The 23,136-nt window shown below is 40.3% G+C and overlaps 1 protein-coding gene across 1 annotated transcript; it reads left to right on the forward strand.

Moving 5' to 3' along the window:
* Positions 1–8,225: 8,225 nt before the first annotated feature.
* Positions 8,226–9,632, forward strand: LOC143411419 (sperm motility kinase Z-like). The gene has a single exon (XM_076872205.1). The coding sequence runs from the start codon at positions 8,226–8,228 to the stop codon at positions 9,630–9,632; it is 1,407 nt and encodes a 468-aa protein (XP_076728320.1).
* The last annotated feature ends 13,504 nt before the right edge of the window (positions 9,633–23,136 follow it).

Consider the following 23,136-nt stretch of genomic DNA (forward strand, 5'->3'; position numbering starts at 1 on the left):
CATCACACGTACGAGGCATTGGGTTGCAGTGCTGTGATCCTCAATGATTAATTTGCTGTTTCTACACTCCTCCCTTGGACAGTTCTTGTAAGGTTTCATTTATAGTTGTGATTCTCACCTGCAGGAAGAGAGTTCTAGTACCTTGAGACAGTGGGTGGGGTGAGAAGAGAGCCCTTCCCAAAGGTATTCTGCTCTGTTGACCTGGGTGAGAATTACTAGCCAGGACTTTGGATAGAGTCCCAGATATACTGCTTCCTACCTGTGAACTTCTGATTAAGCTTCTTCAGTGATCTGAGCTCTGTTTATAAAATTGAGGGATAATAATTATGTTCAGTTGATTTGAGGGTTATAAATGGAAATGAATCACACAGCAGAGGGCCTACTATAAGTAAGGTCCTAATCAGTAAAAATAATCAGATATAGAAAGATTAAAAACTGAGTCATACCACCTATTTTATATATCCCCAGGTAAACTACTTTGTCTCAGTTTACAATCTATAATATGAAGATTATGCACTATTGTGCATTGAATTGTCCCTCCCCAAAATATATTGAAGTCCTTAACTCCAGGCACCTTTGACTGACATATTTGGAACTAGGATCTTTGCAGATGTAATGAAATTAGGGTGAGGTCATACTGGATTTGGATGAGCCTTGATCCATTGACCAGCATTATAAGAAGAGGGAAATTGGGACAGAGATATAGACTCAAAAGACACAGAGAGTGGTGGAGTCCAAGACTGGGTGACATATTGACCACCAAGGAACACCAAGAACTGCTGCCAGCAACTAGAAGCTTGGAGAGAGGCATAGAACAGACTCTTCCTCAGAGCCTTTGTTATATGAGAGTTTTAGGGCAAAGGCCAAGACTCCAGGGGTCCCAACATACTAGGTCTGCCACCAGTCCCAAGATGCCAATCAAAGAGCAGTGGTGAAGGCAGGAAAGGAAGTTGAATCAGTAGAGATAAACTGGGAAGATAAGGGGACCCTGTCTTTGGGGATACTGACAAGAGGTTCAGGTTTAAACAGAGGAAGAATTGGGGCAATGGCTAGAGGTGTGCATAGTTAAGCAGTCTTGGCCAAACTGGTGTGGCTAATCGCTACCTCATGTCTACTTATTTGAGGTCTAGAGAGGTCATTGTCATCATTTAAAGGAGTAGTTGGGTTCCCATGAGATGATTCCTGTGTTTAGAGGGGGAACCTTCGTTCCCATGATGGAATAACTGCTCCAACTTAGGGGCATTATCTATCTGTGAGGTTTTGCTGTTCCTGGAATCAGGGTGACTGCAGGTTTACAGAATGACTGGAGGCTTCTAGGCACCAATCTAGGGCTTTGGAATAGGATGCTTTATTACCTGGCAGTTGGACATCCCTGGAAATCCTGGATCCATAGTTACTCTTGGTGTCTTCAACCTTGAAGGGTCAGATGACCAGCTTCAGATGAATACTCCTTAAATGACCATCGTCTGCTGGGGGTGTGCTTCCTGCCCTCTCACTGGGTCCTGACGTCATGGAAGGGGCAGAGGCCTCACTGGGGCCTCTTCTGTAAGAGCACTAATCTATTCATGAGGGTTCTGCCTTTATGACTTAATCACTTTTCAGAGGACCCACTTCCCACTACCTTCACCTTGGGGGTAAGGATTTCAACATGGGTATTTGTGGGGGACACAAACATTTAATCCACAGCAATTGCATAGACTGCAAGAGCTCCTGCCTCCAAGTGACCCACTAGGTCTAGACTTTGTCATAGTGGAAAATAAATGAATGAGCAGAGGGAAGACAACTCCCCATCCCTCATTCATTCTCATTTCTACCACTCTGTTTTGTTTTGTTTTTGGTAGGAACACATTTTTTAATTAATTTTTTAATTTATATATGACAGCAGAATGCATTACAATTCTTATTACTCATATAGAGCACAATTTTTCATATCTCTGGTTGTATACAGAGTATGTTCATACCAATTTGTGTCTTCATACATGCACTTTGGATGATAATGTCCATCACATTCCACCATCATTGCTAACCTCATGCCCCCTCCCTTTCCCACCCACCCCTCTGCCCTATCTAGAGTTTATCTATTCCCCCCATGCTCCCCTCCCTACCCCGCTATGAATCAGCCTCCTTAGATCAGAGGGAAAAAAAACATTAGGCATTTGGTTTTTTTGGGATTGGCTAACTTCACTTAGCATTATCTTCTCCAACTCCATCCGTTTACCTGCAAAAGCCATGATTTTATTCTTTGATTGTTGAGTAATATTCCATTGTGTATTTAGGCCACATTTTTTTAAACATTCTGCAGGTTTACAGAATGACTGGAGGCTTCTAGGCACCAATCTAGGGCTTTGGAATAGGTTCAATCTATTCCAAAGCCCTAGATTCATCTATTGAAGGGCATCTAGGTTGGTTACACAGTTTAGCTGTGAATTGTGCTGCTATAAACATTGAGGTGGCTGTGTCTGTAGTATGCTGTTTTTAAGTCCTTTGGGTATTGATCAAGGAGAGGGATAGCTGGGTCAAATGGTGGTTCCATTCCCAATTTTCCAAGAAATCTCCATACTGCTTTCCATATTGGTTGCACCAATTTACAGTTCTACCAGCAACGTATGTATGTACCTTTTTCCCCACACCCAGCACTTTTTGTGGTTTCTATTCATAATAGCTGCCATTCTGACTGGAGTGAGATGAAATCATAGAGTAGTTTTGATTTGCATTTCTCTAAATGCTAGTGATAATGAACGTTTTTTCATATATTTGTTGATTGATTGTATATTATCTTCTAAGAAGTGTCTGTTCAAGTCCTTGATTGATTGGGTTATTTGTTTTTTTGGGGCTTAGCTTTTTGACTTCTTTATATACTTAGAGATTAGTGCTCTATCTGATGTGTGAGGGGTAAAGATTTGCTCCCAAGATGTAGGCTCTTTATTCACCTCACAGATTGTTTCTTTTGCTAAGAATCAACTTTTTAGTTTGAATCCATCCCATTTATTGATTTTTTATTTTAATTCTTGCACCAAAGGAGTCTTATTAAGTAATTTGGGGACTAATCCCACATGATGGAGATTAAGGCCTACTGTTTCTTTTATTAGACGAAGGGTATCTGGTTTTGTTCCTAGATCCTTGATCCATTTTGAGTTGAGCTTTGCGCATGGTAAGAGATAGGGGTTTAATTTCATTTTGTTGCATATGGATTTCCAGTTTTCCCAAAACCAATTGTTAGAGAGGTTATCTTTTCTCCAGTGCATGTTTTTGTGCACCTTTGTCTAGTAAAAGATAATTGTAATTTTGTAATTTTGCTGCTGTGACTGTGTATTGAGACATGGAGGAGCTGGAGAGCAGGGTGGGGAAGAGCCTCAGGGTTCAGAACACTTGAATTTCAATCCTAAGTCTTCCATCCACTGGTTTTATGATGATGTGCACATTATTCAACTATTTCTGTCTCACTTTCTTCATCAATAAAATGGGGGAGAAAATAGCATCTGCCATGTGAGGTACTTGTGAAAAGTAAATGAGTTGTAAATGTAATGTATGTGGATCAGAGCTGACGTAATAGTGAGCATAGTTTGGTGAGAGCTGATATCATCAGCATTGTGTGTGGATTCCAGGGTTGAGAATGGCCTTGTAGAGCACCAAGTTCTCATGTCTGAAAACCAATGTTATGGATAATAGGGGAAAATATGGAAAATGATGACATTGGAAAGAGACAAGCAACACTTGGAGATGGAGAAGAGCAAGGTTTCTTCAGCACAAATGGGAGCTCAGTGGAGTCTTTCCCAAAGTCTGGGCACAGATTTTTGTTCTCAGTATCTTTTGTACAGTACAGATCTCTGGGTTTCAAGACTTTCTCATGCAAGTAGCCTTGTTTTAGCACCCCACCCCTCTTCTCCAGTCAGTTCTCATTCCTGCCACACCTGCTGGGCAAGCATGGTTACAGAAGCAGAAACTAGCAGGTAGCAGCTATTAACAGACACAAAAGGAAACATCTTAGGATGGAACGGCCACTTTACCAAGAGCAAATGGTCACAGTCACCCACTTACTTTCCCCAAATCTCTCCAACTTATAAGTTTAAAAAAATCTTTTAGCTCTGCTTTCCTCCCCCATTCTCAGAGTAAATTGAGAAACTGATGTGACTCCATTTTTGAAAAAAGTTTCTACATCAAAGCCTGTCCAAGGAAGGGGGCATGACCCTTGTCCTTGGTAAAACCCACCAAACATTCCTAGGCACATACCCACCCTGCTGAGTTGTTTGTCTGCAAATAACAGGAGAGATCTACGGTGCCAGGTGTCCCTGACTCAGTTAGGCTAGGTGAGGAACCATAGCAACCCCCTAGCAACCACCAATCAGCATGAGACAGGGAAAATACCTGGAATGTCAGATGACCCCCCAGTAGTTTATGGTGGTTGATAACATGTTGGGAAACCATGTAGTTTAGCACACACACCCCTCATGGCTTAAACCAATCAGTTCAAAGGAATCCTCCTCTTGTACTAACCAATCATCCCTACCCAACTTTGTCCCCACCAGTGAATCTGCTAATCAATGTTAAGAGTTGTTTTATTTTCCCTCCTTGTGAAATGATTTGCTGTGTGATGTTGTGACGCATAGAGTAACCCCAAAAAACCTATAAAATCTCACTGAACAAAGGTCTGGTACTCACTCCCTGGGACCACTGCGTTGGGAACAGTTGTGAGTCCAGGCTGGAGCTTGCAATAAAGATTCATGTGTGATTGCATCAGATTTGGCTCCTGGAGGTCTATTGGGATCCCAAGAATCTGGCATTACAAAATCAGTCTAAGACTGCTAGCAATATCCATGCCATAACTGAATGCTGTGCTGTCCTGAAATTTCCTCTACCAAATTAGTTAGTCCCTTGTTTTCAAATGCAACCTCCCAAAGTCTCAGGGCATGGGCAAATGTAGTGAAGTTCTCAGTACCAATTTCTGTTTCAATTAGCTTCATTTGGTGCTGTAACCACACCAGTTAACAAAAACAGCTTAGGGATGAAAACTTTATCTGGAGCTCAGGATTTCAGAGTTCTCAGTCCGTAGATGGCCTAAAACATTGCTCTGGGATCAATCTGAGGTAACATCATGGGGCGAGGGCCAAGCAAAAGAAGTTGCTCCCTTCATGGTGACATGGAAGCAGAAAGAGGGAGAGGAGACACAGGGAAGAAGCACACCTTCAGGGTTAACCCACCTCTACAGTCACATTCCACCTGCCTACAGGTAACCCCCAATTATTCCATTGAAACAAGGATGGTTGATTCAGTACATTCTTGCAAACCAGTCATTTTATCTTTGAATATTCCTGCCTTAACACAGCAGCTTTTGGGGAACACCTCATATTTAAACCACAAGATGCCATAAGCCTATCTGCTCAGGACACTGAGGCAGGGGGATAAGGTACTCATGCCAAGACTGAGCCACTTAGAGAGAACTTGTCATTTTTGTGAGAGTAATGAAAATGGAGTAGTTATAACTGAACAACAGAACACACAAACTACAACTGGGATAAAATGAAGCAAATTTTGAAAAGCATGGACTACCATCAGAACATTAATCTTTAACATTAACCTTTGAAGTCCAATGACCATTGGGAAGTTATGTTCCTAATTTAAAAATCTCCAAAGGAATCTTTGGGTATAGATGATATCACTGGGGAATTCTTCCACACAATTAAAGAAGAATCAATGCAATTCAATGCAACCATTTCTAGGAATTAGAAGAGCAGGGAGCAATTCACAACTTATTTTTTTGAGGCTGGCATTACCAGATCATTAAACCAGAAAAGATGGTGCCAAAATAAAACAATGGAAGAAACTCAAAGTTGGCCAAATTCCATCATGAAATAAATATGAAAAATCTATAAATAATGGATTTCACTGACAAATGAAGAAAAATGACATGATTAAAAATAAAACATATATGGATAAAAACTGTTGGAAAAAATAGTTATAGTGATAGGGGTTGAATTATATCCCTAAAAAGCATGCTTAAATTCTAACACCAGACCTAAGAAAAAGGACATTTTTTCCCCAGGCATGTCATTATTATAATGTTATTACCCCAGATTGGATCATAAGGGAATAGAATGAGCTGTTGGTTCATTGTGACTTGCTTCCTTATAAGGAGAGTAGGGTGAGGTGTTAGAACTGTTGCCCTTTTGTGCTTCTAAGGAGAGCAGGGTGGGCAGCTGGTTCACTGAAACTTAGGCTTTTATAAGGAGGCAGAATGGCTGCTCATTCAATGGCACTTGTGTCCTGATAAGGACAGTGGGCAAGGCTGCCAGTTAATTGGAACTTGTGTCTTATGCATAGAATAAGGCAAGCTCTTAATTAACTGCCTTTCATCCTTCTATAATTATCTTTTCTCCTATCCACTTGATATTTGTAGTGAAACATTTGAATTCCCATCCCTTTCATTTTGGGAATGTTCTCTAGGGATTTCTTTGTGTCCCAAGAGTGTCCCTTTAACACAAGAAAGAGAATCCAGTCTGATGTGAACATACAGCAGCATAACTTCAGTAACATGGAGAATGATGCTCATATACACCTGCATCTGTCTGTCTTGGTTCTTGATGTCAGAAATGTAACAAGTGTAGGTATTATGTGTAGAATCAACAGTAAAGCGTCCTCTGAGGGTCTGTGTAAGTTACCCTGGTAAAACAATATTTTAGGCTTCTTCTGTGTCAAGAAGATCCCATGATCTGTATTCGAAGAAATATTCTCTTCTGGGGGCTGGGGTTGTAACTCAGTGGTAGAGCTCTTACCAGAGGGCTCCATGACCCCCTCCTCCACTCTTGTTCCAATGTCTACCATGGAACAAGAGTGTGTGCCTACCATGCTCCGGAGTATCTTAGGGAATAGAGCATTGTTCACACACAGTCCACGGAAACAAAGAAGGTCTGATAAGGTACAACTCTGGCAATCCAGTCATTCTACCTTTAAATATTCCTGCATGAACACAGGAGTTCTTAGGGAACACCTCATATTTAAACCACAGTTGGCCATGTTGGTATTTGCTCTAGACACTGAGGCAGAGGGAATCACATGCTCAAGCCTAGTCTGGGGAACTTAGTGAGATCTTGTCTCACAATAAATAGGCTGGGGATGCACTTCAGTGGCAGAGCACTTGCTTAAAGTGTGAGTGGCTCTGGGTTGATGGGTTGAGTTGCCAGTATATACAAACAAACAAAAACTAAAGAAAAGAAAGAAAAATTTGTGTTGGGGGTTCCCCACACTTTATCCCTTCCATCCTGTGAGGACAAAGCAACAAACAGCTCTGACCTTGAATTTACCAAACTGGGACTTGTTAACTTGTTAATGAATTACCCAATCTAATGTATTTGGTTACAGCAGCATTAAGGTACCCAGTCATCTCTATTCTTCCCTCTCTGGGAAGGACACGTTTACTGGTTCTAGGATTCCTGGCCTCCAGGCTTTGTCCCTTATCACTTTGAGTATTTCAATCCACTGCGTTTTATGCTGCAGTGTTTCTAATGAAAGATCTGATGAAGAACTTATGGGGAAATTATGATGAGCCCTCCCTCCCTGTCCACCCTGTAGGTGTGCCTAATGCTCTAGAGTGTCTTAGGGAACAGAGCATTGTTATATTATCATGATGTGAGGTGCTACCAACTTTTTGACACTCATATTGAGTGTTGGATGAAAGAAAAAGAAGTTAAATACCTTAGGTGTAGATATGTTGAGGTCTTTCAACACCAAAGTCAAGACTTTTAGACTTGAAATGAAAGTCCATTAAGTACTGTACAAATTTTAATTTTTAAAAATTACTTATAGGTTTCCATAACCCATTGAATTGAAAAGTTTCTGGAGTCCTTTCTTATTCTTACTCTGAAATTGTAAAAGGTCCTGTAGGCCCAAAAGGACATGGCCAGTGTGGGTGATGCCCAGGCATGACTGGGTCATATCTTACCCTGAGCTCACAAGGAGCCATTGTGAGGGAGTCTCAATCCCCGGGTATATAACAGAGTGACTGAGGCTGGGTTTTTGTCCATAAGTACAGGAAGCTCTTGGTGGTGACCTGTCGGACTCCCAGCTAGTTAGTGTGTTTGGTGGTTGGCGGTTGGTGGTTGTGTGCTTTGGCGATTGGTTCTTTGATTTGGGTTTTTGTTTTGTCTTGTTTTATTTTTTGATTTTGGTTTGTTGTTTTAGTTTCTTATTTTGTTTTTAGCTAGCATCCTTAGTTGGTGTTCCTGCTTAGGATGCATAGTAAGAGTAGTGAGTCTAGTGTAGTGCCACAGTGGCCTGGCTCCTTCCAGGAGAAGGCCTTCACAGACCATTACCAGGTCTTGAGGGACATAGGACATGGGGCATTTGGTAAGGTGATCCTAGCCCGCCATCTGCGCACTGGGGCCGAGGTGGCGGTGAAAATCCTGCCAAGGAGACTTTGGAGGAGTTTGACCTGCCCTGAAAAACTGGCTATGAAGACCCTGAACCACCCGAATGTGATCCACCTCTTTCAGGTTATTGAAACCCACCAATATGTCTACCTGGTGATGGAGCATGGAGCCAGGGGATCGCTCTTTGACTTCATCCCACCTAGGGGCATGCAGGAGGAGGAGGAGGCCCGGAGACTGTTCAGACAGATCACCTGTGCGGTGTGCTACTGCCACAAGATGCACATCTTGCATGGAGACCTGAAGCCCCAGAACGTTGTGCTGGATGCCAGAGGCAACATCCGAATCATCGACTTTGGCTTAAGCACCGTTCTCAAGCCTGGGCAAGAATGGAACAGATACTGGCACCCTCTGGAGGGCCCTGCAGTGGACACCTGGCAACTGGGTATCATTTTGTACTTTATGTTGACAGGGAACTGCCCAAGTGACATCTACCAACCTGAGTTGGAATTTCCCCAGCACGTGTCCCCCGAAGCACAAAGGCTCATCAGGAAAATCCTGGCAGAGAACCTAAGAGCAAGCCCCTCGGCAGAGGAGATCTTGGCAGACCCGTGGCTGAATCAGGGTGAGGAGAAGTTACCTTTCCATGATGTGCCCCTCCCCAACCTCTCAGACCCCACAGTACTGACAATGCTGTTCGACATGGGGTACGACCCTTACAGTACCTGGGTGTCGCTGTCCCAGGAAAAGTTTGATGAGGTGATGGCTTCCTATCTCATAATCCAGCAGCAGATAAGCCAGGGGGCAGGCTGCATGAAGCCTGTGAGAAGGGATCCTTCCATTTCCCCTGCCCTCCCGCAGAGGAGGGCGAGTGAGCCTGCCCTTCACACCTTCCCCTTGCCCTGTGAGCATCATCAGCCTCAGGAGGCCAAGGAGTCAGGGCAGAAGGACTTCAGAAGGGCCAGCTGGCCTGCCATTAGTCTCCGCTGCCTGCATGAGAAGCCCCCCACTCCCAGGCTAGCCTCCCAGCATCACTCTGTGTCCGACTCACCCCAACCCTGCCCATCAACAACAGAAAGCTATGTCTCCCAAGATGCCACCACAGTGCATCCCCAGGGCCACAGGAATGGCTGGAAGCGGGTGAGGCGGAGGATGGCTGCCTGCTTGCGTAGACTGTGCTGTTGCACACCCTCATGTGATGGCGAAAACGAGGCTCCTACACCAGGAGAGCAGAAACCTGCTAGGTTCACAAATCGGGTGGTTCCTACATAAAGTTAGAGCTCAGACGGACCAAACAAAGAAACAGCCAGCCAGAGGACTCTCTACTCTGTGGATGCTGTTGTCACTACATGACCATTGGTCACCTGGACTCCAACAGCTGCAGGACTGAGTGCCTACTGGCTGGGCTTCTCCACATGGGGTCCAGCCAGGAGCACACCTGGATCTACCTGGACATCAGGTGTCCCTTGCCCCCACCTACCAGAGTCATCAGATGAGACTGTTTTTCCCTGGGACCCTTCCCCTGCCCTGCTCTTCTCTGTCCTTTCTCCCATGCTCCTGGGATGGCAGAGATATTTCTTAATAAATTTGTTTCTCTCAAATTGCGTAGTCAAATTGATGTTCCAAAGATTAAAAAAAAAAAAAGGGCTGTCAAAGTGGGGACCGGGGGTTTCCAAGTGGGGCAAGAGCCCACCAGGCATCCATTCCAAGGCCTGGACCACTGCGCCTATTCAATGTAGATAAATCTACTCACTTTGAGCCAGTGTAGAGGTGGACTCACCTCAGCCATCAGACGGGAACTTGCTTGGCTTTAGCAGTGCAGATGGGGACTACACTTGCCTTAGTGTAGAGGGTCTACATTAGATGTAGATGTGCACTCACTTGCTTTGACCCAGTGCCTTGGAGATTTGCTCCCCTTAACTCAGTTGAATGGGGATTTTTCCTTAGAGCCAGTGTAGACATGAGTCTGAGCTCATGTTCTTTGGCAGAAGGCATCCCTCCCTGAGGTGTGTGGAGAGGACGGGTGGCAACTGTTGGAGAAATCACATCTGAGAAGGCATAGGAGACCCCAGAGTGTTCTATGGCATCATCTCCTTCATACTGTTTGCTGGGAAGTCAGAGGGGGGCCAGGGGTTAGGGGTGGGCCTGCCTGCAGCAGTGACTGTGTGCCTCACCACCTGCCATGCTGCCTCACCACCCAACTCCTCCTCATGGCCCCTGCTGGAGGTAGCAGAGGAGAGAGCACATGGGGTTTGAGGAGTGCAGATGACAGGCCATCTTATGGCTGCTATTTACATAAAAGCCAAGTGTATCCATGTGGAATTGCTCTTTGTATTGGGTTCCAGTGATGCCCAAGATCGTAAATTGAAGTGTGCACAGATGAAGAGTGGGAAGCACATGGGTTAGCCAGGAGGGGAGGCTTCTAACACCTTCCATCCCTGATATCTCTACAGGACTGTGTGCTCATAGCTGCTCCCGCAGCTTGAAATGTATGTCACGTGTGACATTTTAGTAATTTGCTATTTTCTGATAGGGCCCTAGTTGTGAAACATCTAATGATAGGAAGTTGGTTTTTTAAAATATTTTTTTTAGTTGTTGATGGACCTTTATTTTTAATTTATTCATTTATGTGTGGTGCTGAGAATCGAACCCAGTGCCTCATGCATGCTGGATAAGCACTCTACCACTGAGCTACAATCCCAGCCCAGGAAGTTTTTAAAGAGAAACTCTTCATGTCTTTGTCTATAGAAAAATCCCAATGGTGGTGAATCCCCCTAAGGCAAAGCCACTTCCCAGCTTGAGGCAGGGCACAGGGTGTACAGACAGGAAATGGCCATTTTCTGACCCAACCTTGGCCTAGGGAAGGGATTGCCTAAGAGCTGCCTGAAAGGTTACAATGTGCAGGAGGTTCTGGGAAGCAGGAGAGGCCTACTGAGGATCATGGAGGAGTGTCCTGGGGAGCAAGCCCAGGCCCAGGTGACAACTCCAGGCCCACATTGGGACAGTCACAGAGGTGTGGGATCCTGGAGGACGGGACGGAGGCAGTGTAGAGGAGGAAGGCCTTTTTGCATTTTGTGTGGTTGTTCTCAGGAGCAGAAGGACAGGGTGTCCTGGGCTGGCATTTTCCTTGAGGCCTGCCACTGGGCCAGGCTGGCACTTGTCAGGAAGGTGTTCTCCCTGTGGCTCCTAGAAACAGATGTTGGCCTTCCAATGGGGACAATGCAACTCTCCCTCCCTAGGTTGGAAGGAAGGGCTGTTTCACTTAATCATTTCAATATGTGGATGCCGAGCTCCTTCACGCTGAGGCCTTTCCCTCAAGTAGCGCCCAAATCATGGGTTCCATCCTTACAACCTACACTCACTCTTGCACCTTGAGTCCCAGATGCCTCTTCTCCCCCCTGAGCTTCCTTGCTCCAATATGAGAAAATATGAGAGTGACAAAAAATGACGAGTGCAGCTAAATAACTTTAAATACACAGTCTATACAGTTTAGATGAAATGGATCAATTTGGGGAAAAGCTTACACTACCAGAAGGACATGAGCATTTACATGGTCCAGTACCATTAGAAAATTAAGTTTCTAATTTGAAAATCTCCAAGAAGCTCCTCAGGAATAGACGCTATCAGTGGCCATTTCTACTCAAGTCTCCTCATAAGGAGAGTAGAGACAGTGTCCCTGTGGTGACTGAGGCACAGGAATACCTAGGCTTGATACCTGCACCAGAACATTCTCCTAGTGGGAGAATGACCTTGAGGATGACATCATGACTTTGGACATATATTCTCCAGAAGAACAAGAGAATGCGTGTGTCATTTTAAACCACTGTCTTTGTGGTGCTTTGTTGTGGCTGCCTTAGGAAAGTCATACACAGCTGAACTTAACTTGATAGAGACCGACTGCACTGGTATAGCTAATAATGTATTTCATGGTGAAAAGATGAACAAGATAAGAATATCAACTCTCAACACCTTTATTCAGCAGTGGTTGACGTTCTAGCCAGAGCATTAAGGCAAGAACAGGAAATGTATAACCTACAAATCACAGAGGAAGAAAAAAAACATTCTTCATTTGAATATGACATAATTTTACTCAGAAAAAAGTTTTATAGACTTCCAAGAATTCCTAGAACTGAACAGTAAATTCAGCAGGACTTCAGGATTCAAAATCAATATTACAAAAATCAATTTTATTTCTGTACAGTGGCAATGAACTTGTGGAAAATTAAGCTAAAATACAACATCATTTATGGTTGCTCACAAAAGGTACTCCAGAGTACCAATAATTCATGTGGACCTTTCATACACAAACGTACTAAATGATGATGAAGGAACTCAAAGAAGATCCAAATACAGGGAGAGACATTCCATGTTTGTGAATTAGGAGATTCAGTTGTGTTTATTTGGGTTGCAGGCAGAACCCAGTTCCTTGCCCTTGTGGGAAGGTGCGTCCTACTTCCTTTCTAGCTCTTTGCTAAGGAACATTCTCATTTTCTCGAGTCCACCTGGAGTCCACAAAGAGTCCTTGGCTTTTTTCCCTTCCTTCATTTTCAGAATCAATTATAGCAGATTGAGTCCCTCTCATATTTTGACTCTTCCATTTTATCTTTCTCATCCAGTTTAGTTTTAGTTTTTAAGAGTCATGTGATTAGATTGGACCAATTAGGTATTCAAAATAATCTCCTTATTTGAAGATCATTTGGTCAGCAACCTTATTTTCTGCTTTACTATGTGAAGTAATATATTTATAGGTTCTGGGTTTAGGTTGTACACATCTTTTGGTGGACAGGGTGATTACCCTACCTACCTACCACGTGTGCCTACTTATTTGGCATCTTCCTGTTGCCTTTGGCATTGTATATAAGGTTTTCAAGATCACACCATTTCCTCTTTGGTTGGTTTTACTTCTGATTCAGCTACCTCTCTCTTTTATGGTTAGTGTCGCTGAGTGTTTTCTGTTAGACCAGGATGCAAGAAAAGACCACTGACTCCAATTACAATCAAATTAAAGCAAGCTTATTATTTCGACCAGCCAGGCTGCCTCTCCCACCCAAAACCGCAGGAACAAGACAGCAGCTCCATCTTTCCTGCAGCCCAGATTTATAGCCCAGAAAGTTACACAAAGGGGGGGTTACAGATAACAGAACTCTGACGAGCATAACACTAATGGTAGTTTACATTTTGCCCCGACATCAGAATTTATGAAGGTCATTAGAGCCTCAGAGAGGGTTGTTATCTGGCCAGGGAAGGCCAAGATTTGTGAGGCGTCACTCAAGTTTTAGAGAGAGCTGCTATCTGGTCAGAGAGCCAGGCATGGGTGAGTTCAAGGCACGGGCAGGCAGTCCAAGCAGGTTCAGAATTTGCAGTAATTTATAGTAAAGCTGAAATTATCTTTTCATGGCTTTGTGGCGAGATGGCTCCCAATTTTAAGAAAAGATCAGGTTGGGTCTATCAATTCTCTCCTTAGAAACATCTCTCTTTTTTATGACTTAACCTTAAAGACTGTTCAAACATCAATGTCTTTACAATCATAGGAGAGAGAGAGAGAGAGAGAGAGAGAGAGAGAGAGAGAGAGAGAGATATTATACTTTCTCTTCCCATAGCACCACGATTAGAGCACTTATTGTGTTGTGGAAATGATTTTGCTTCACATTTGATTTTTATTGTTTGTTTTTAAATTTTTTTATGTGGTTGTAGGCAGACAGAATGACTTCATTTTATTTGTTTATTTTTATGTGGTGCTGAGGATTGAACCCAGTGCCTCACGCTTGCTAAACAAGTGCTTTGCCACTGAGCTGCAGCCCCACCATAGCTCAGTGGCAGATGTAGCTCAGTGGCAGAATGCTTGCTTAGCATGCATGAGGCACTGGCTTTAATCCTTAGCACCACACAAAAATAAATAAAATAAAGCCTTCACAGTTGTTTTATTCACACATCTGTGATGCTTTCAGGGGCACAGAACATATTTTATTCACTTTTATATTTTTTCTATCTAGTGTAGAATCAAGCATGCAGTGAGTCCTTTAAAAAAGACTGATTGAATTTGTTAATGAACACTTGATTTTTAGTGGTAATGAAGTCACACACTGAGCAGCAGTCACTAAGTTTCCAAAGTGTGATGCAGGTCAGGGACTCCATACTCATGACCCTGGGTTCAGTATGTTCACCAGTTCTGAAATCAGCACTGATGCTTTCAGCATTAAGGTGAGACAGGCTCAATAATGCTGCCTAGGAGAAATGTTCCTACTGTGACCTTTTCTACATTACAAAGTAAGGGCCTAAGCCTGGGTGTCAGCACACCTAGATGGTAATTCTAAGTGTCCTTAACTTCTCTTGAATGGCCCTTTCCTTACAGAGGAAAAACAAAAACAAACAAACAAAAAAATTCAATTTCATTTAAAACTATTGAGTGCTTAATCTATCTCTAAGTAATGGTTCCCATCCTTAGAGAATTTAATTGGGTAGCATTGCTATTATAGTTTGGTCAATTTAATCCAGCTCTAATAATCCATGGTGCAATTGTCTTTTCCTTTCTATAAGCACATCTGAGAAGATAGGTAACAACTTTAAATGGACCTTAAACAACTAAGGATGGGAAGGTCATTGTTTGGGAAACATATTGATAGAGCTATGCTGCTTTTTGGCCAGGAGGTAAACCTGAGATCTGACTTGTCTGCATTGCTCTTTGAGGTGACTGGCTATATTTGCTTGCTAAAACAAATGAGATGTTTTATACACCTTTGATTTTGTCCTGTGCCTGTGCAAGCAATAACTGAATTTCAGAGACTAATCTTCTTTTTAACATTCAAAGGTGTTTGAACATTGTGATTCTAATCTTGATTTTGCTCCCTTCCCGCAATCCTTCCTCTGCCTTTCTCTTCCTTTTCTTGATTACTTCCTTGCCTTTTAACCTACATTGAGATCCTAATATGAAGTGATACGTGACCATAGAAGTTTTCCTAAAAGCAATTAAAAAAATTAGTTTGATATCTCCTGTTACAGAATTTTAAGAGGCAGATCTTGACCTGGCATGGTGGCTCATGGTGCCTGTAATCACAAATGTCTTGTCAAGCATAGGCAGGAGGATCACAAGTTGAAAGGCAGCCTAAGCAATATAGTGAGCCCCTGTCTCAGACTAAAATTAAACAATATTAATAATAATAAAAGGACTTGGATTGAGACTCCGTGGTTGAGGACCCTTGATTTTAATCTCCAATGTTTCTCCCCCACAAACACACACACACACACACACACACACACACACACACATATTATAGCAGATTTTGGTTAAATGAACATATTCCAACTATCTATATTTTGGTGTTTTCCAATACAGATGTCATACTGATGAATACACAGATAAGCACATAGCTAATTTGTATCTGTCCATCATCAATTCTCACATGAGTTACAGGTTTGTAATATAGGATTTTACTTGCATTAAAGAGATGTATTGTTCTCATGTGGTTTATTACATAATAGAAATATTGAATTGGATTCCAATTGTGTATGAAACAAACTATCTCGCACATGAGACACTTGGGATTGAATGGACCTTCTTTTGATGTTGAATCCCTGATATATATAAATAAATCTAATAATATATCCAAATAAATTTCTTATAACATCAATTGGACTAAAAGTTTTATGAAATGGGAGAATATTGTAAATGATTAGGATGAAGAAATTAAAAATAAGGATGGGTAGTTCATCTATTTAAATTTAAAGGTAATTACAGCAGACTTCATTTTGATTGGTTTAATTCCCAGATGTTGCTTTGAAGTTACACTGACAAGGGGACTTTCCTTCTGAAGCCAGCTCCTTTGTTCACATTCTCTCTGCTATTGGGACTAATTCACTGCAGATAGTTGCTCATCACTACATTGATGTAGTATGGTCCCAGACATTTGATTAGGTAATGATGGGCCTCACATAGAATGCATGTGGAGCCTGGTATTGGTCTCAGTTTAAAACAAGCCAGTTATATTACCTAGAGTTTTTCCTTGACATTCTGCAAGTTATATCCTTAGACCTTCCAAATTTTGTCACACCTCTCTAGCCTGGCAATAGCCTTCATTAAAGGAATTTTAATTGCTATCACTAGTAATTTGATTACTTCTTATAATATAAGTCAAATTTTTTTTGTTTCTCTTTGCTTCATTTTGTAAATCATTGAATGAGAGTAATTTTATACAAGTAGATAGTAATTCCGTGTTATAGATATTGAAGAGTAGCAATACAGACTCAATCCAATCTTAAACTTCACAATTTTACATTAACAAAATCAGAGGATATTGCCTATGATGGGTCTTCGGAGTCACAGGATGCTGGTTAATACCATGAAATCAGAAAATGCTCATAGTCTACCCTTCACAGACTATAATTTAAGAGACAGAGGGTTTGTCAGAGAAAGTAGGTAGTGCACTTGAAGGAAATCACCAGGAGTCATCTTGAGTGGCTGGAGGAGCTACATAATTTGATTCAGAAGGACAGACACTGGCTAAGGCATCCAGGAGGGGGGAAGTGAAGGGGAAATGCTGGGTACAAGCTTTACTTAATCCTGAGGTGTATTAGGACAGAGCCAGCTCTTTGGTATTCATTAACCATTGATTGACCTTGTGAATCAGATCTAAATGGTGCTTTATAATCTGCTGACAATTCCTGTGATTACCATGGCATGTTGTAGTTTCTGGCCCAATGCCTGCTGTTTTCTTGTCTATTATGAAACAGCCTAGAGCATCACAGAGGTAAGCATTTCCTGACTGGTTTGGCTGCCTGTGTAAACATTTTCCCATATCTGAGACAGATAAATCTTTCCAAAAGTCCTATCCTGGGGATGTTAGTCCATATGCTTGATCCTCATTCCAAATCATCCCATTTTTTTAGGTGTTTACAACTGCATTGCCTTCTTGGTGATTACTGTCAATGTGATTAGGATACATAGCATTAACTATGGCAGTTTCTACATGATACCTTCCTCAGATTGTCCTTCACCTTTGCTAGTTTATGAACAAGGGTTACTTGTTACATCTGCACAGTACAATATGGTGGCCAAATGTGGCTTGAATGCTTGAGATATATCTAATCTGAAATGTGATGTGCTATAAGTATAAAACACATCTGGATTTCAAATACTTAGGGGAAAAATGTGCAACTTCTCACTAGTAAAGTATTTTACATTGTTTACATGCTGAATTGATATTTTGGTTATAGTGGATTTAAATGACATAACTGTACACAATGTGTTTTACCTCCTATTTCCCTTCAACAGTGCTCTCATGTGCTTATTTATGATTACAGCTCTCTTACCAGCCTTCTTGTGCAGGGAATAGATTTTCACAGCCACAGTGTCTATTTCAGTATTGGTCTGGGGGTTTTTTTGGGGGGGGGAAGATCTTTGGTTATGTATTTTTAGAGCATGATACTTATATATAGTATTTGGGTTCCTTTTGACAAAATTATACTTACGAGGAATTTGACTTTGATTCCCTATCCCCTTCCCCTTTCCTAGCTTCCTTTCTCTTCATTTTCTCCTTCTACTGATCTTTCTTTCACTCCTTTATTTTTATTTATGTTTGATGGGTACTTTCCACATAAACATAAAGGAGATATTCCCCTTGGTACATTTATATGTATATAATGTGATTCTGTGAGGTTCACTCCGTGTTTCTTTCCCTTACCCTTCATTCCTAGCTCCCTCTCATCCTATTTCTTCAACCTTCCATATATCTTTCTGATGTCTGATCCCCTCCCCAACTGTCTTCGTTCCCTTATTTGGCTTCAGCTTATACATATGAAAGAAAACCTATCAACCGCTGATTTTCCGAGTCAGGCTTACTTCAGTTAGCATGATTTTCTCCATTTCCATCCATTTATCATCAAATGACCTTATTTCATTCTTCTTTATGGCTGAATACAACTCCATTGTTTATACATACCACATTTTCTTGACCCATTCATCTGTTTATGGGCATCTGGGTTGATTCCATAATTCAGCTGTTATGAATTGTGCTGCTGCTATAAACATTGTAGTGGGCGTAGTGCTATAGTATGCTGCTTTTAGTTTTTTTTTTTTTTTTTTTGGATAAACACTGAGGAGCTAGGTAGCTAGATCATATGGTAGTTCCATTACTAATTTTTTTTTTTTTTTTTTTGCAGAATCTCCACACTGCTTTGTACTTGTCTGCAGTCCCACCAAAATTGTATGAATGTAACCTTTTTTCCTGAATCCTTGTCAGCATTCATTGCTATATGTGTCCTTGATAATTGCCTTTCTGACTGGAGTGTGATGAAATCTTAGTGTAATTTTGATTGGCATTTCCCCACTTGCTAAAGATGTTGAACATTTTTTTTCATATGTTGACCATTTGTGTTTCTTTTTTTTTCTTAATATTTTATTTTTTAGTTTTGATAGGATACAATACCTTTATTTTATTTACTTATTTATTTTTATGTGGTGCTGAGGATCGAACCCAGGGCACTGCATGTGCTAGGCAAGCACTCTGCCACTGAACCACAACCCCAGTCCTTGTGTTTCTTCTTTTAAGAAATTTCTGTTTAGCTCTTTTGTCCACTTATTGATTGGGTTATTATTATTATTTTTTTTTTTTTGGCATTGAGTACTTTGAGTTTTTTATGTATTCCTTTGTCAGCTTTTTTTTTTCCTTTTTCCTCCATTCCAAAGGTCTCTCTTTACTTTTAATCATTTTGTTTGCTGTGCAGAAGTTTTTTAATTTGATGGCATCCCACTTATTGAATCTTGGTTTTATCTCTTGAGCTTTAGGGGGCCTTGTGAGGAAGTCAGTTCCTATACCTATATGATAGAGTGTTGACCCTATGTTTTCTTTTAGAAATTGCAAATTCCTAAGACTTTGATTCATTTTGATATAACTTTAGTGCAGGGTGAAAGATAAGGTGTCACATCACATGACTAATCCAGTCAGGGTCACTGCAAGTGAATTTGGGGATTAAATAAAGACCCAGACACAGAAAGTACCTTTTCTTTGGGTTCAGGGACTGCTCCTCAGCCGCATCTCCCACAAGGGGGACAAGGCAGGCAAGAAAGAGAGCAAGAAGCATGTGCTGAAACCTTGTATTGGGGAGAAGACATTCAAATGAGGCAAGGAGTCAGGTTTCAGAAGGTGGTGCCTAGCTTGGTGATGTCTTGCTGTTAGCAGGTTGACTGACATCTAGGAAGGCCATGCCCATCTCGTGTGCTGGGTGGGGATCTTAGGCAGAGTGAGCGAAAAGATGCATATGTCGCCTGCCCAAACAGAGAGGCAACATTGATTCAGTCCACCCTGTGTGCTCAATGCTCATTGTTCACACACACACACAAGACCATGGCTGGCTTGCCACATCTCTACATTCTCACCACTCAAAGCTATGGTCTATGTGGCAGCTCCCGACAATAGAGATCTAAATTCATTCTTCTACACATGGATATTCAGTTTGCCCAGCATCATTTATTAAACAGGCTGTCTTTTCTCCAATGTATATTTTAGGAACCATTGTCAAGTATTGCATGGCTATCTAACTTTGGGTTTGTCTCTGTGCCTTCCATTTTGTCCCATTGGTATTTGTGTCTAATTTGATGCCAATACAATTCTGGTTTTGCTTCTATAACTCTATAGTATAATTTGAGATTGGGTATAGTAGTGCCTCCTGCGTCACTTTTCCTATTCAGAATTGGTTTGACTATTCTGGGTCTCTTATTCTTACAAATTAATTTAAGGACTGTTCTGTGAAGAATGTCACAGTATTTGTCATTGGCATTTGGAAGGTAATTGCATTCAATCTGTGTATTTCTTTTGGTAGTATGATCATTTTGACAATATTAATTCTGCCTATCAAAGAACATAGAAGATCATTCCATTCTCTAAGGTCTTCTTCAATTTATTTCTTCAGTATTCTATAGTTCTCATTGTAGAATTCTTTCACTTCCATAGTTAGATTAATTCCCAGAGGTTTTGATTTGTTTTGTTTGTTTTTGAGAATATTGTGAAGGGGATGGTTTTCCTGATTTCTTTCTCAACTTAAATGCTGTTAGATTATAGGAAAGCTATTGATGTATGAGCATTGATTTTGAATCCTGCTACATTACTAAATTCATTTATCAGCTCTAGGAATCTTCTGGTGAATTTTGAGGGGTCTTCTAGATACAGTATATCATTAGCAAACAGTGATAGTTTGACTTCTTTTCCTATTTGTATTCCTTAAATTTTTTTTTTCCTGATTACTTTGGCTAGAATTTTGAGACATATATTGAATAGAAGTGGTGAAAATGGACATCTTTGGCTTGTTCCTGATTTTAGAGGAAAAGCTTTCATTTTTTTCTCCATTTAGTATTATGTTAGTTTTGGGTTTGCTGTATATAGTCTTTATAATGTTGAGGTAAGTTCCTCTTATCACTATTTTCTCCAACATTTTTAACATGAATCGTTGTATTTTATTAAAGGCTTTTTCTGTATCTATTGAGCTAATCATATGGCTCTTGTTATTAATTTTAAGGTGAATTACATTTATTGATTTCCATTTGTTGAACCAACGTTGAAATCCTGGAATAAAGACCATTTTTTCATAGTGTATTATCTTATTAATATGTTTTTAATGTATTTTGCTAATAATTTATTAATTATTAGCAAAATATGTTCATCAGGGAGGTTGGTCTATAGTTTTCTTTCTTAGATGTGTCTTGTCTGGTTTTGGTATCAGGGTTATATTTGCTTTGTAGAATGTAGTTGGGAGTTTTACTTCACTTTCAATTTCATGGAATAATTTAAGACTGGTATTGGTTCTTCTTTAAAGGTCTGGTAGAAACAGTTGAAAATCCATCTGGTTCTAGGCTTTTATTTGTTAGTAGGCTTTTCATTGCTATTTCAATTTCATTAGTCCATATTGGTCTATTTAGGTTTTCTGTATCTTCCTGGTTCAATTTGAGCAGGTCATATTTGTCTAGAAGTTTGTCAGTGTCTTCTAGATCTTGCAGTTTGTTAGAATATAAATTTTCAAAATAGTTTCCAATGATCCTCTGGATTTCAGAAGTGTCTTTGGTGATATCTCCTTTTTCATCTGCAATATGTTGATTTGGGTCTTCTCTCTCTCTTTTGGTGAGCTTGGCTAGGAGCTTATCAATCCTACTTATCTTTTCAAAGAAACAAGTCTTTGCTGCAGTGATTCTATGTATTGCTTGTTTTATACTCAATCATTAATTTTGGCTTTAATTTTTATTATTTCCTATCTTTACTGACTTGGGCGGTGGTTAGTTTGTTCTTTTTCTAAGGGCTTGAAGTGCAGCATAAGTTTATTTATTTGGGGATTTTTTTGCACTGTAAGCACTCAATGCAATAAATTATTCTCTTAGTACTGCTTTCATACTTTCCAAAAGATTTTGATATGTCGTACCTTTGCTTCCATTTGTTTCTATGAATTTCTTGAATTCTTCTCTCATTTCTTCTTTAACCCATTCTTCACTAAAAAGAACATTGTTTAATCTCCTTATGTTCACATGGTTTCTATTATTTTTCTTGCTGTTGTTTTCTAGTTTTAATCCATTGTGATCTGATAGCATGCATGGGATTATACTGAATTTTTTGCATTTGCTAAGGCTTACATTGTGACCTAGAATATGGTATATGCTGAGAAGAAGGTAAATTCCTATTTGGCAAAGATAGTCTATAGATGTCTATTAGGTCCATTTGATTTATACTGTTATTTATTTATGTTGGATATATTTTTTATTGATTTTATTCTTTAAGATCATTATTTATTGATTTTATGCATTAAGATCATTACTCCAAGCTTTAAGATCATTATTTTGTATGTTACCATATCCCCAATGCATATTGTTGAGTAAATAAAAAGGCAATCTTAGCAAAATTTATTGAGTATAAGGAAATTAAATTTACTCTGTTATATACCTATTATAAATTGAGATGTCAAATGCAAAGAATAGATTCATATTCGATGGCTCTAGAATTTTTACAATGCTGAACTTATTTGGTGCATTATATGTACAATCAACACATCATGATGGCTTCAGAAATAAACTTTATTATCATTATGCTTACAAATATAATTTTATTCATAAACAACATAGTACATTGTGTAGGGACATGAAATTTGAAGTCGTTATACATGGCTTCAAATTCCTGTTAAACATGTTATGTGATCTTTGACAAATGACTTATTCTTTCAAAACCTCATATTCTAATCATAATATAAAAATAATACCATTGTACTTTATGAAGTCCTGTAAGAAAAACATATGGATAATGCCTAGCACAGAGTGAGTACTCAATAAACAGTAAAAATTAGAAACACATGATTTAAGTAATATTGGACTATAGAATTCTTTAATGCTTATAGAAAGATTAAAAAGCAAATTAAAATGAAAGTGTTACCTAAATACCCAACATTAAATCATGACCCAGTGATTTACATAACTCATCATCTATCCTAGTATTAGAGTGTAAGCTTTGTTTATAATCCTGTTTGGAGAAGGTTTCATCAGGCCCCAAAAAGGAACTGAAAGAATGGTCTTTGCCTAAACCTGTCAGCTTGAAGGAAAGAAGGAAATCAATGATAGGACAATTGTCAACAGAGGATTATAGTGTTTAGACTTATGCAAAAGATAAATAAGAACAAGACTAAAAAAAACAACACAGAAAAATACACATCATCCAGCAGTAAAGCACACGTCAAATTTGGTGCTGTCTTTCTTGTTTACCTTTTATCCTTCAAATTTAAGGACTCGAAGGCACTGTCTAGCTCTGAAAAT

Source organism: Callospermophilus lateralis, chromosome 12 (genome assembly GCF_048772815.1).
Source record: "Callospermophilus lateralis isolate mCalLat2 chromosome 12, mCalLat2.hap1, whole genome shotgun sequence".
In the NCBI taxonomy this organism is placed as follows: domain Eukaryota; kingdom Metazoa; phylum Chordata; class Mammalia; order Rodentia; family Sciuridae; genus Callospermophilus; species Callospermophilus lateralis.

What these genes read in the sequence shown, in the direction of transcription:
- LOC143411419 (XM_076872205.1), top strand. Translation starts at nt 8,226, where the DNA reads ATGCATAGTAAGAGTAGTGAGTCTAGTGTAGTGCCACAGTGGCCTGGC.